Raw genomic sequence first — 13,071 nt, 5'->3', positions numbered from 1 at the left:
TCTGAAACACTCTGCTCGCCTCTATTTTAGACAGCGTTATACTCAACCTGTACTTGGATGCTTCAAAGTAGAGACATTCATGAGCTAGAATGACATTTGAGGCCTAATTCTATAACTGGGGAAATTGTTCATTTTCCTAAATAATCTCTGTATTTTAAGCAAATTAGAAAAATCCGCTATCACCAACAGAAAAGTAAATCACTTTGATCATGGATGGTTTTGGCTGAATTCCGTTAACAGAGAATACAAGTGAATTAGATCAACATTCTTTCATAAGATCACCTTGAAAGGTGGGCCACAAGTTTAAACCATACATAATTGTCAATAAGCAAAAATTTGAGAGGGCGACAGATGTCACTGAGGAATTTAATTGCTGACACTGCACTGTCAATTTGGGAAGAAAAGGTGTGATTTCATCACCCTTGAAAGGTACTTCTTGTTATTGTACTTCAGTTTGTTTACAGCGACCTTGCAAAAGATTCATTATTATATCAACAATGACCCATTTTCTCAATCTGTTCCTGAACACAAGAGAGAGCATTCTGGCAATTCAAACCTTGGGGCAATCTCCTATTACTAATGTGTTAACACCCAATGCAAACGGGTGAAAAAGAAAACCATAAAATCCAGACTTTCTGGGTTGTGGAATTTTCACGCATGAAGTTGACATGTAATGTCATAATTTTTTGCTTTGAAGTTGAGAAGCAAGGCAGCGGCAAACAGCAGTAATTAAAAGAGCACAATCAATATTATCTATAAATAATGAGTATGTAAGGATCTGCAAGATGAAAAGTTGACATTTTGGCCAGGAGTGAAAGCCATGTACTGGTGCTCACAGCGACATCTTCATTAGGCCTCTCCTCTTTCTCCTGCTCTCCCATCACATCAATCTAACGGACTTTGCCAGGCAGAAGCCGTCTGCTTAGCTTGTAATGAATTAAACATCCATGCTACTGCAGTTCACATTTCTCTTGCTCTCCGTGTAGACAGACACCTGCCATGGTAGTGGAATGACTACTGGACAGAGATGCAGAGGCTTGGAAATATGGTCCGGTTTGACATTCAACATGTTTGTCTGAGGGGACTCAGTTTTTACACATTAAAGCAAAGAAGCTGCATTGAACTTAGTAATTTCTTACATTTCTTTTCCTGCCCTGAGATCCTTAATTTCAAAATGCTCTGTGCTTACGTTGAGGTCTGCATCAACCTCAGCTTTCAGATATTTCCAAATATCATCGCTTTCCCTGCTTCCCTCTCTTAAGGAGAAAAGTTTAGACAAGGAGGAGTGTTATTTTTATGAAAAAAAATTCATACTAGTTGTAGTCCTAAAAAGATTCCACACAGTCATGTCTAACATTTGCAACTGTATGGATATAAATATTTAAGTTCACCGCAGCACTGTATATCCAACACTAAGCCACTGAAGTGTGAAAGGGCTCTGTCTAGACTCCTTAAAGCTTTGTGGCAAGAAGCGTTTTTCATACCCAAATATGAAATTTGATTCACATGCACAATGTACCAAAATATACATCAAATTGATTTTCAAACTGGGACCTTTTTGTGTATAGAGAGCTACTTTAAAGTATCCAGCCATCCTCGTAAGATATAAATTATAATTGAAACCAGTCGTGGCAGCATCCAGTTGGCTAATCACCTCTACTTTACTCATGACAATTTCTATTAACACTGCTCTATCTTCTGTCATCTTATAAACAGCCCTTTAAATCTCTTAGCATGCGTAGGAGGGAAAAGGTATTTTTCCTTTCCCAGCAATCATTACTGTAGAGAAGAAGCAGTCACCTTCATTTAGGGCCACTGGTGAAGAAAACAGGAGAAGTCTGGCAAATGAGATAAAGAAATTCACATGGCTATACCCCAAAGGGTTCTGCAATCAGCAAATATTCCCTGAGGATGGTAGCGCTAACAGAGAGAACAGAGTTTATGTCTGGCTTGGCTTGGCATGTTTGATTAATTCAATAATAATTGCAGTATGCAATGGTTTAGTAACTCTTCTATGGGGGTGCAAATATTTCCTGCATGATGTTCCTGATGCATTCTTTGTATCTTTTTAAAAGATTGATTTATATACCTGAAAGGCAGAGTTGCAGAGAGGGAGAGACAGGTTTAGAGAGCTGGTTTACTCATGAAATGGCCATTCTGGCCCCAACTGAAGCCAGGAATCTGAAATTCCATTTCTGTCTCCAATTTAAATGGCACTTGGGTCAACTTTTGCTGCTTTCACAGGTGTATTAGCAGAGAGCGGATGGTGTAGCTGAGACTTGAACTAGCACTCAGAGTGGATATTCATGTTACAGGCCATGGTTTAACATGCAGCACCACAGCGTAGCCCCACAGATGTCACTTTTCAAAACAGTGCTATGCAAAGAAAAATACTACTTAAAACTGTTAACTTTCAGGGCCTGAGTCATGGCTCGACAAGCTCATCCTCTAGCCTGTGGTGCCAGCATCCCATAAAAGAGGCCAGATTGTGTCCCAGGTACTCCACTTCCAGCCCAGCTTCCTGCTTATGACCTGGAAAAGCAGTGGAGGATGGCTCAAATCCTTTGGTCCTTGCACCCATGTTGAAGATCTAGAAAAGGCTCCTGGCTCCCAGCTTCGGATCTGCTCAGCTCTAGCTACTGCAGCCACCTGGGGAGTGAGCCAGCAGCTGGAAGACTTTCTATCTCTGTCTCTCCTTCTCTCTGTTAATCTGCTTTTCCAGTGGAACAAATAAGTCCTTTAAAAAAATGGAAACCATCTTTATTTGATAAAACACTGGTCTGATAAGCTCAAGCACAGCCATTGACTTCTAGAACCTCCCACTGGTCATGCATTACCTATGAAAATTCAAATGTGTAAGATCAAGCCTTTATACCTTTTAGTAAACTTTACTTAGTGAACATTATTTGTTAACTGGAGCTCCTAGGCTCACCAGGTCACGGTTCCGAAGCCTCATGTGCAGTGTTCTGTGTATGTGATTGAGGCCAGAGCCAAGTTAGCTGCACTTGACATCTAATTATATAAACATACCCCAACTGCTATTTTTGGGAGAGCAAGTATCGCTTTCCCTTCCTCTCCCCATTGCTAGCATGAGTACTCAGACTTCCTGAAGGTTCAAAGCCAATAGTTCACAAAGAAATAACAAGTGTTCGCCCCCTTTTGAGAAGATGCTGGGTGATTCATGGACCCTTCTCCCAACCTGATGACTTAATGGTACTTACGTCAGGGAAGATTCCCAGCAGTATGTATTACAGACATTTGAGCTAACTCACGACCAAAGAGTGTGCACTTATCAAATCTACATGTGCTCCCACTACAGTTAATTTAGAAATGTCGCCAGGTCTTTTTATGTGTATTTCAATATATAAGGGAAACACGTGTTCAACTCTGCTCTTTCTACTAATTCTAGGGTTTTCACTCAAAAGCTTTCTTGTCTGGGAATGGATTATCTGACTGTCCACTTCCTTCCTATTTTCATCTTTCCATACACACTTACTCTCAAAACTGGTTTTCAGCAGAGTTGATAACATAGAATGCATTTCTTTAAAGCATTGTCCACAGGCCCAATGCGGTAGCCTAATGGCTAAGGTCCTTGCCTCACATGTGCCGGGATCCCATATGAGCACCAGTTCTAATCCCAGGAGCCCCACTTCCCATCCAGTTTCTCCCTGTGGCCTGGAAAAACAGTCAACGACGGTGCAAAGCCTTGGGTTCCTGTACTCCCATGGGAGACCCAGATGAGGTTCCTGGCTCCTGGCTCCAGTCAAGGCTCGGCTCCAGCCGTTACGGCCTCTTGGGGAGTGAATAAATGGACGGAAGACCTCTCTCTCTGTCTCTCTTCCTCTCTGTGTATCTGACTTTCCAATAAAAATAAAATACATCTTTTTTTTAAAGCATTGTCCACTTTGTATTATATATGTGTCAATCCAGCAATATATGCGTGAATGGATGTGCACCATTAATATACACATCCAGGCAGCAACTGACAGCAGCAGGTCTTAAAGGCATGCCTTCCACCACACACACACACACACACACACACACACACACTCTCTCTCTTTTCAAAGAGTTAGTCCCTTGAGAACACAATGTTTTATTTATCTTTCTAATCTAAGATTTTTTTTTATAGTGCCTGAGACTGTAAATAAATGCTGTGGAATAAATAAATATTGGATTTTCTCAAGGCTGGTAGTAAAAGTCCTTTTTTGTTTTTCATGGCTTACTTCTTCAGAGATAAAAGCAGTTTAAACCCACTACCCAAATAACAAGCTGTGAATTATGTAGGAACAAGGCATCATGACTCCAGTGGTCTGGAACAGGAAGAGCAAGAAGAGAAAACACATTCTTTCACAGGTAGCCGCTGGGAATCACGCCCGGCACCTGGATTCCAGGACGGACAAGCGCGTGCACTGCCCCCCTAGCTCTCTCCCTCATCCGGTCCAGGTTCAACGAAGTTTCTGTAGCACAGTTTGCCTCGGACTGAGAAAGAACATAAATTCCATGTCACTGAGAATGGGTCTGTTTTCTCCCTTTCCTGTTATGAAGTGACCTTGGCTTACCAGATCTCACCGGGGACTACATGCTTCAGCAGTTGTGAGAGGCCAGGAAGGACGTGGCAGCATATCAGCAAAGCGCTGCTCCACTTTTCCCTTCTTGAAAGAGAAAGGCATCCTATTTCACAACATCACCAAGCTATTGTGAGGGTTAATTAGATTTAATGGGGGAAGGGAGGTGAGCTGATTAGGCACCATTCAGATTCAAAGTGTCATTATTTTGTGTCTAAAAATAATACTGATTTCAGAATAAAATTAATTTGGAAGCCCAATCTTTGCTAATCATCTTCTCATATTAGGGAAAAAAAAAAGCCAGAGCTTGTAACCAAAATCCCATTCTAAGCATAATCCAAGGAAATGAAACAGAGATCTGTAATTTCCATCCATCTTTGAATAAAGCACATATTTTTTCTACTCTATTATGCTTTTTTTTTTTTAATGATACATTAGATGTTGAAACATCAGTTTGGTAAAATAGAATAATGTGAGAAAACCACAGATTTTGAGGCCACACTAATTTTTGTTTTGTTTTGTTTTGATGTGGAGCACTTGGGAAAAACTTAAGCTACGCCTTTAAAGATTTCGGAATCAGTATTCTGTGGCTGAGGATCCCTTCCAGGTAGTTTTAGCGAGTTTCTCTCTATGATTTAACTCAAGAAATAGTCAGCTAAAGATCTTTTTTTTAAGAGTTATTTTTTTTTTAATTTTAAAAACAATTAGACAGGAGAGTTTTCCAGCTACTAGCTAATTCCCCAAATGGCGGAAGCCAGGACTTCTTCTGGGCGTCTCAGCTGGGTGCAAAGCCCAAGCACCTGGGCCATTTGCTGCTGCTTGCCCAGGTGCATCAGCAGGGAGCTGGAGCAGAAGTTGACTAGCACACAATGTGGGATTCCAGTGTTCCTGGTAGAGGCTCTACCGGCTATGCCACAACGCTGACCTCAAAGAAGATGCTCATCATTCTCAAAGCAAAAATCTCAGGGCACTTGAGGATGTAGCAGAGAAAGCAACGGCTACACTACTGTAGTAACAGTGGGGGGAATCTGTGGGCGGGGATGGGGACGTGAGAAGGGGAAATCCCTGAGCCTAAGGAAACGTATCATAAAAAACTTTTAAAAATCATCCAAAAAGTAACCATCAAAATTAATGAAATGGATGCATTGTGAAAATCCTCAGATATTGAAGTTGAAGGCAGCCGTGGGCACAGTGGTTACTGTTTAGGATGTTGGTACTCCCCACCGCAGTGCTGATTCTGGCTTGCGGACAACACACCTTGGCAACAAGTGATGGTACCAAGTGCCTGGGTGCCTCCACCCACAAGGGAGACTCCATCTGAGTTTCTGGCTTCTGGCTCTGTCTGGCTCAGGAAATTGGGGAGCAGCCTGACTGATTAAAGCCATTTGTCTCTGCCCTTCTGCCTTTCAAAGAAATAGGTAAATAAATATGTATTTTTAAATTTCAAGTCTGTATTTGAGGAAAATATGGTGGCTAACTGTCACTAAAAGGTTTCTCATGTCTTGGAAGAAGGAAACATTCTTTAAACGGCCACATTTGACAACCTTAGAAAACTGGTTCATATCTGCCAGGAAAAAAAATGTGGGGTCTCGTTGTGGGGAAGAGTTTGTTGTGGTCACAGGCAGTTATTTCAGGGTCACAAGCTTGGAAACCATGCCTCCACCACCCCCATGATCCTTTCTGCCCACCTCTGATGCACCTATCACCACCTGGAACCCGAGAGGGGTGGCACTGTGTTGCTGTGGAAGCACTTCTCTCTGAAGCCCCCAGAAAGACCCGTGATAGGGAGCGGTTCTCTCTAGGTCACGTGCTTCCATCACTCTGACACCTACTCTTAACCTGCTTGCTCTCTGGCTTCCCGCAGACAGACTCCTAGGACAGGCAGCCCTGAGCATGGCCCCTGTGTGTCTGTATTCCTCACCCTCTGTTCACTGCTTTGGCGAGTCAGTGAAAATACAAATGCTAAGATGCTTTGTGTTTCTAATTGGTGTACTTTCAACAGTTCCAGGAGAGGTGAGGCCTAGCGAAAATAGAGCGTGGGCAGAGAAGCCAGGGAAAGGTGAATGTCTACAGCTTCGTTAGTGTGTCCAGGTTGTTCATCTCATGTCTGTTAGGATAACTGATATTGCTGGGGAAGCTGGGACATACGTCTTCAGTGTCATGGATGCATTTCATGGTAATGACCATTTGTTCCTCTCAGAGTTTCAATTCAGACTGGATTGCCACATGGACTTGTCATTTGCTAATTTCTACTGGGTCCTACCATCACCAAGCCTGGTAAGAAAGACTTCTTAATACATCCTAGACTTTGGCATCATCTTTCTCATACCACACAACTAGTTTTGGCTAGAAAGGAACTCTATCACGTTTACGTAGGATGTTTCAGATGAGATGGACATTACATGTTCAACTTGAGAAATGTATTCTCTGAAGAGAAGCAGGCATAATTCTTTTAATTTGGAACATAGCTCTCAAATTACCCCAGAAAACCAGCATGTAACTCACAACTTAAGAATAGTCACAACTGGGTACTCACCAAGCAAACTTCTGATTATTCATTCGATTTCCCCGGACTCTTGATACTGGGGACGGATGAACCCTGTAGTTAGATCAGAGAAAGCTCGTTACTGACAAAGCATATTTCTGATCGCTAGTGAATAAAAAAATACAACAAAAAATACTGTTTCACAATTTCTGTTTTACAATTTTTTGCATCTGTTTTACAATTTCTTTGAGATTCCTAGATTACTTTAGAAAATGGACGAAGTTAAGTCCCAGTACCTGCAATGCTGTATTCATTCTGCTTTATTTACCACCCTCAAGACCACAAAGGTTTTGGCTGGCATTGTAGCATAGTGAATTAAGCTGCCACCTGTAAAGCTGGCATCCCGTATCAGCACCTGTTTGTGTCCTGGCTACTCCATTTTCAATTCAGCTTCCTTCTGCTTTGTCTTGGAAAGTAGCAGCAGACGGCCCAGGTGCTTGGGCCCCTGCACCTATGTGGAAGACCTGGGAAAAGCTCCTGGTTCCAGGTCTTTGGTGTGGCCCAGCCCTGGCCAATGGGATTGAACCAGAGCATGGAAGGTCTCTACCCCAATCTTTTTAACTCTGCCTTTTGAACAAATAAATACATCTTTAAGAAAAGAAAAAAAAATATTATAAAGGTTTGATGTGCAGTTTACTATCAGAGCTCCCAAAGTAGGCCCTGTTTTGCTAACTGACACTTTCATTCATTCATTCATTCAGTCCAACAGTGACTACAGATCTAATCCCTTCTAGGGATGGGCGGGGGGGGGGGGGCGGTATGAACTTTCAGCAAAGGCAGGGCACTCAGAGCCTTCCCTCGCTTAACTTTCTGTGTACCAGTCCCTGAAAAAGGGGTACACCAAGCTGGTTTTAAGAGTCCCCTTCTTCACTCACTATCTACACATTTAGAATCCTAGGACTTTAGCCAGGTGTCCAGAAATGGAGCTGGTGGTCGTGCAGCTGGAGGGGCGGCTGGGTACCAACAGGAGAAAAGCTTTCTTCCACAAGCCATACTCCAAGCCTGGCTTTGAGGAAGTCTCAACCAATTCAGTACTTCAGCCAGATAGCTTCAGAAGCTTCTAGAACTGGAGTCATCTGCTTAAAGGATCTGCGGCTGTCTGCTGGTCAGGGGTCAGCTGCTGAGCCCCGACCTCCTGGGAAGTTGGCCCTGGGCAAAACAACATGCCCTTCTTCCGGCTTCTTTGCAGCCTTCCTGCCTTGGTGTTCAGGTTTCCCTGGATCTCTGAGCTCCAGGGGGCCTTAGCTTGTGCTAGCTTCATTCTAAGCTTCAAACGAGACTCATCAAAAAGAAAACGGGCACTTGAACACGTCTGGTCTGCAGGTCCAGGTAGAACCTACAGCCCCAAGAATTAGTGGAAGCTTGGTTCTCCATGGGGAGCCCTGCAAGGAAAAAGGAGTCCAGCCCCTCCTAAGGGCCAAGTGTGTAGTCTTCCCTTACACCCAGGGCTAGACTGCACTTTGCACCCCCTAGGGCTTCTTTCTGCCAACATCCCTTATTAACATTCTGTTCCTCACAGCCTTTCTCAATGGCTTCTGCAGCTGAGCTGCTCCGCACAGATTTTCTGCTCTGCATGGGGGAGGGGGTGTTAATTATGCAGGAAGATGGAGAAAGGCCAGACAGCCCCTCTGGTGAACTGTCTCATTCAAGCACGGCCCACTTCCTGCTGTTTTGCAGCTATAAGGATCACCTGTTGGTCTTGGCATCCAGCCAGACTGGGGCCTAGCGGAAATGACAGACTCAGCTAGAAATGAAAGCCAGCTCATATTCTGGTACCCCAAATTGGGGAGAGAAGGGAAAACCATGCAACAAAAATGCATAAGGATTATACAACAGGCAGCAAGACTAATTTTCTTCTCATTGTCTGCCTAAACTATAATCCTCAAAATGGGTATCAGAAGAAAAAAAAAAACCATTTCCTGCAGTGAAAGATGCCAGGCCAAGGAAAACTAGAGGAAACCCTTCAAAACGTTGCCCCCCAACCAGGATTTGGGAGTCCTAACTGCCTAAACAATGTCGCTGTCGCTAGAAATCATCAGGCCAAACACTCACAATTCAGTAATTCACTCTATTTATCCTTTAAATGCTTACTTATTTTTTATTGCCTTCTCCTTAGCCCTCACAGTAGAAAATATTTCTTTTCATCATAACAATCCCACCAGGAGAATTCTGATGGCAGACTTATTTTCTTATTGATATCACGTACTGCATACATCAGGGGAGAAAAATAGGCCTGTTTCATCTAGAATTTCAATATTCTCTAGGTATTAATATTTTTTAAGGAAACTGTCATTGCTGCATAGAGCAAACACTACAACTGGCTACTAAGGCACGGCTTTTGCCGACTTAGACAGCTAACTCCGTGGAAGGCTCAGGAGAAGTTCTAAGTCTGTGGATACAGCCAAAGAATTTCAGCTTTCTTAAACTAAAAAGGCAAATCAGGAAAGCCTTCGCCTCCCCTGTAAAGGCAGGACATTGGAACTCGGAGCTCACTTAACCCAGGAAAGTGGGCCATGACATTTGTACTTTACCCATTTCTTAAAATTCATGTTTTCAAAAAGCCATGCAGTATCTGTGAGCTCAGTCCCTAAACTGTGCCACGTTGCGCCGCTGCCTGCCATCTTTTCACATAAAGCAGACACACAGGTAGCAAAGTCAAAACCCTAGTAGGAGAAACCACCACCTAATCTGCATGTCATGCATTATTTATGACCTCCTGATTCCTGCACCTGCATCAAGGCAGGAAGCTCACAGGGAGTGTTCATTATGCTTCTCTTAGCCTCACACACGCTCCATTACTGCTAAGCCACTTTGTTCTCTAACTAAGGGTTTTAGGCCTTCATACTGCTGGATATAGAAAGAAAAAAAAATCAGGCTGGAGAAAAGGGCAATCTTAGTTGTTATGAAACAACTATTGAAAACTACAATGCGCTCTTCTGAGACTGATAATTTATGTGAGATGGAAATGTTCGCATTTGTTGATTTACATTATACAGAGTACAAGGAAGTTAAACCATTAAGGCCATGTATACCAATTGTTCTATTTATAAACACTTACTCATCTGAAGCAGACTGCAGGTTTATAATTTTACCAACGCAGGGCTTAATTTAGCTTTACTGTGGAGCTTGAGAGAACATTTACAAGTCTTAATACAAAACTGATTCTTCCTTTTTTGGGTATAAGCACCCAAGCACCAGACTTTCCAAGCTTGTATTTTAATAATTAGTTAGTCAGGAGACTTGGATCATTTTTTTTCGCAATGTTTTCATGAACTACTGGATGGTAGATGGTTACAGGTGGGTAGAAACCCAGATGCCCAACACATACTAACACTATTCCTAAACTGTTGAAAAACCGAATCCCATTTTTTTACAAACTGCATTTCAGAAAAGTTGTGACAACATCAGCCCAATCCTATGACCCCAGGTCAGTCATGTTGAAGCAGCTGGGAATGAAAACTTGGCCACCATCCTGCCGGGGACTAAATCCCAGTTAATTATTTACCAGTAGTGTCATTTTCAAGCAAGTCGCGTAACCTCTTTTGTGCCTCAGTTTCCCTATCTGAATAAGCAGTGGGTGACAGCAGTGTCTGCCTCCTGGAGCTGTAAGATATTGAAATGAGTTGGTGAGGCAGATAATCCAACATGAATGACAAAGGGGTGTAAGACCATCCTCCAGAGAATCCCTCTCTCCATCCAGGTGCTGTCTAGGATCACCCACTTGGTGATTTAACTGGCTTTTAAAATAGCCTGAAAACATGGGAATTCAGCCAAACCAGAAAATTCAGGAATCTGAAAGTTACACAAGTTTGAGATGTCAATCATGAGGTCAGCAATGGTCAACATGCTTTGGCTTTGAGGATAAAAGTTCCCGAACAGCAAGGGAGCCACGTACTCTCTCATTGGCCCATTTTTCTTTTGGAAAGTATTTCAATAAACTCTGTATTTCTATCCCTATGTTCACCTCACTGAACTATAACTCATTATTCCACTGGTGGAAAGAAATTAAACAAGCCACTTCAAGTGACAAGTTTAATAGCTATGCAATGCTCAGTGCAGTTATTGCTGAGTAACCAGGAAGCAGTTAATACCTGTTAGCTACTATAACAGGTATTGCTGACTAGACAGGAAAGGATGAGGGTGGAAGAGCCCAAAGGAGGTCTACAGAGCCTGTAGCCTTACACACTAGGCTTACTAAAGAGGGAAAATCCTGAGAAATAAACACACGGAAAGCAAGATGGACAGAAAACCATGATTCACACGTCAGAGCTCACTTCTTGGCATTTTGCTTTTATGATCTTTACTATAAGGCCTATCTTCCACTTACAAAATTATACAGCATTTCAGTTATATGCCGTTCAAGAAAAAGACACCTATTCGTTCCAGCGATCTGTGTCTTGGCACGTGTTACCCAAACTCCCACTCTCAACTTCTAGTAGTCATTTCTTAAGTTTAAACTGACTTTACTTTTATTAATAAATATTATTTGAGGAGGAGGGAGGGAATAGGGAGGGGGGAGAGAGAGAAAGAAAGCTCCCATTTGGCTAGTTCACTTAGTTCATTCCTGAAAGATCTACAATGGCACAATTCCAAGGAATGAAGCCAGGAGCCAGGAATGAAGCCCAGGTCTTCTACCCAAGTATTTAGGTCATCACCTAGTACCTCCCAGATGATGGAGCTATATCTAGAAATCAAACCTAGGTATTCTAAATGTGGGGTGTGGGAACCTTAGAGTCTTAATAACTAGGCTAAATACCTGCTCCAGACTGACTTTTTAAAACCTTCACACATGAGAGGAGAGAAAACACAGTTTTCTGTGTCTGGCTTATTTCACTTAACCTAAAGATCTTAATTTCCATGCATTTTGCTACAAGTGTCAAGAAACTGTTCTTGTTAATGACCAAATAATATCCCATTGTATGCATGTGTATGCACACACACAAACATACATGCACACATACACAAAAACATACATGTGCGCACACACATCTTTATCCATCCATCTTCGGAAGGATCATACCTAGATGATCCCAAATCTTGGCTACTGTGAATAGTCCTATAATATACGACAGAACATAGGACAACAGATTTACCTTTGCAGGTCTGATTTGTCTGATTTCATTTCTTTTTTCATATATACTCTCAGAAGAAGTGTAGATGGGTCTTAGTAGATAAACTTTCACTTTTCCCAAGAACCTCCACACTGTTGTTATTATTGTTATTTAATTGTTAATTTGCTTTACTTGAAAAGCAGAGTAACAGAAAGAGAAGTTTTCCATTTGACAGTTTAATTCTGAAATAAACAGGAAGCCAGAGCTGGGTCAGGTAGAAACCAACAGCCTGAAACTTCATCTTGGTCTCCCGTGTGGGTGGCCGAAGCTTAATGACCTGAGCCATCATGTGTTACTCTCGGGGTGCACATTAGCAGGGAACCAGATCTGAAGTAGAAAAGCCAGGAATGGAACTGGCACTCAGATATGGGACATAGGTGTGCCAAGCAGCGGCTTAACGCACTGAACTACGATGCTCCCTCTACCAATGTTTACAATGCTTGTACCATTTTGTATTCCCACCAACACATAATAAGGCTTCCCCTTTCTCCACACTGAGACACATATACATATATTCTTCAAAAGTTCTTTATCCTCCCTCTTTATACTTAAAATTCTCTATCATTAAGAGCCATTAATGTTATTTTTAGAAGAGCAGGTTAAACTTAAATTTCATTTAGAATTAATGTTTTGGCAATTTCCTTCTCTGTTTACTGTAATTTTTATTCTAATGCAATAAACAACCATAGAGAGGTAAGGGTGAATAGTGTTAAAAATGAACTATGACACTGCTACACATCATTAGAAGGTGGGCTTCTAAATGGACTGCATTTGGTGCACAAAATTTATTCCTTCATTAATCCTGACCCAATCTCCCTCCATCCCTGCCTGCTCTCTCTGAGGCAGTAGC

At 42.2% G+C, this 13,071-nt stretch overlaps 1 protein-coding gene across 2 annotated transcripts in view; it reads right to left on the bottom strand.

The window, feature by feature from the left end:
- KLF12 (Kruppel like factor 12) overlaps window positions 1-13,071 on the bottom strand; it is a 402,309-nt gene that overhangs the window by 70,025 nt on the left and 319,213 nt on the right. For both annotated transcript variants that reach the window (XM_040991291.1, XM_040991293.1), the window contains one exon: window positions 7,102-7,164. In XM_040991291.1, coding sequence (XP_040847225.1) covers window positions 7,102-7,164 — 63 coding nt within the window. The remainder of the gene's footprint in view (window positions 1-7,101; window positions 7,165-13,071) is intronic.

Source organism: Ochotona curzoniae, unplaced genomic scaffold (assembly GCF_017591425.1).
Source record: "Ochotona curzoniae isolate NIBS_2020 unplaced genomic scaffold, NIBS_Ocur_1.0 contig_64, whole genome shotgun sequence".
NCBI classification, from domain to species: Eukaryota; Metazoa; Chordata; class Mammalia; order Lagomorpha; family Ochotonidae; genus Ochotona; species Ochotona curzoniae.
Note: the sequence above shows the minus strand (reverse complement) of the source record. Positions and strands in the feature narration are given on the sequence as shown.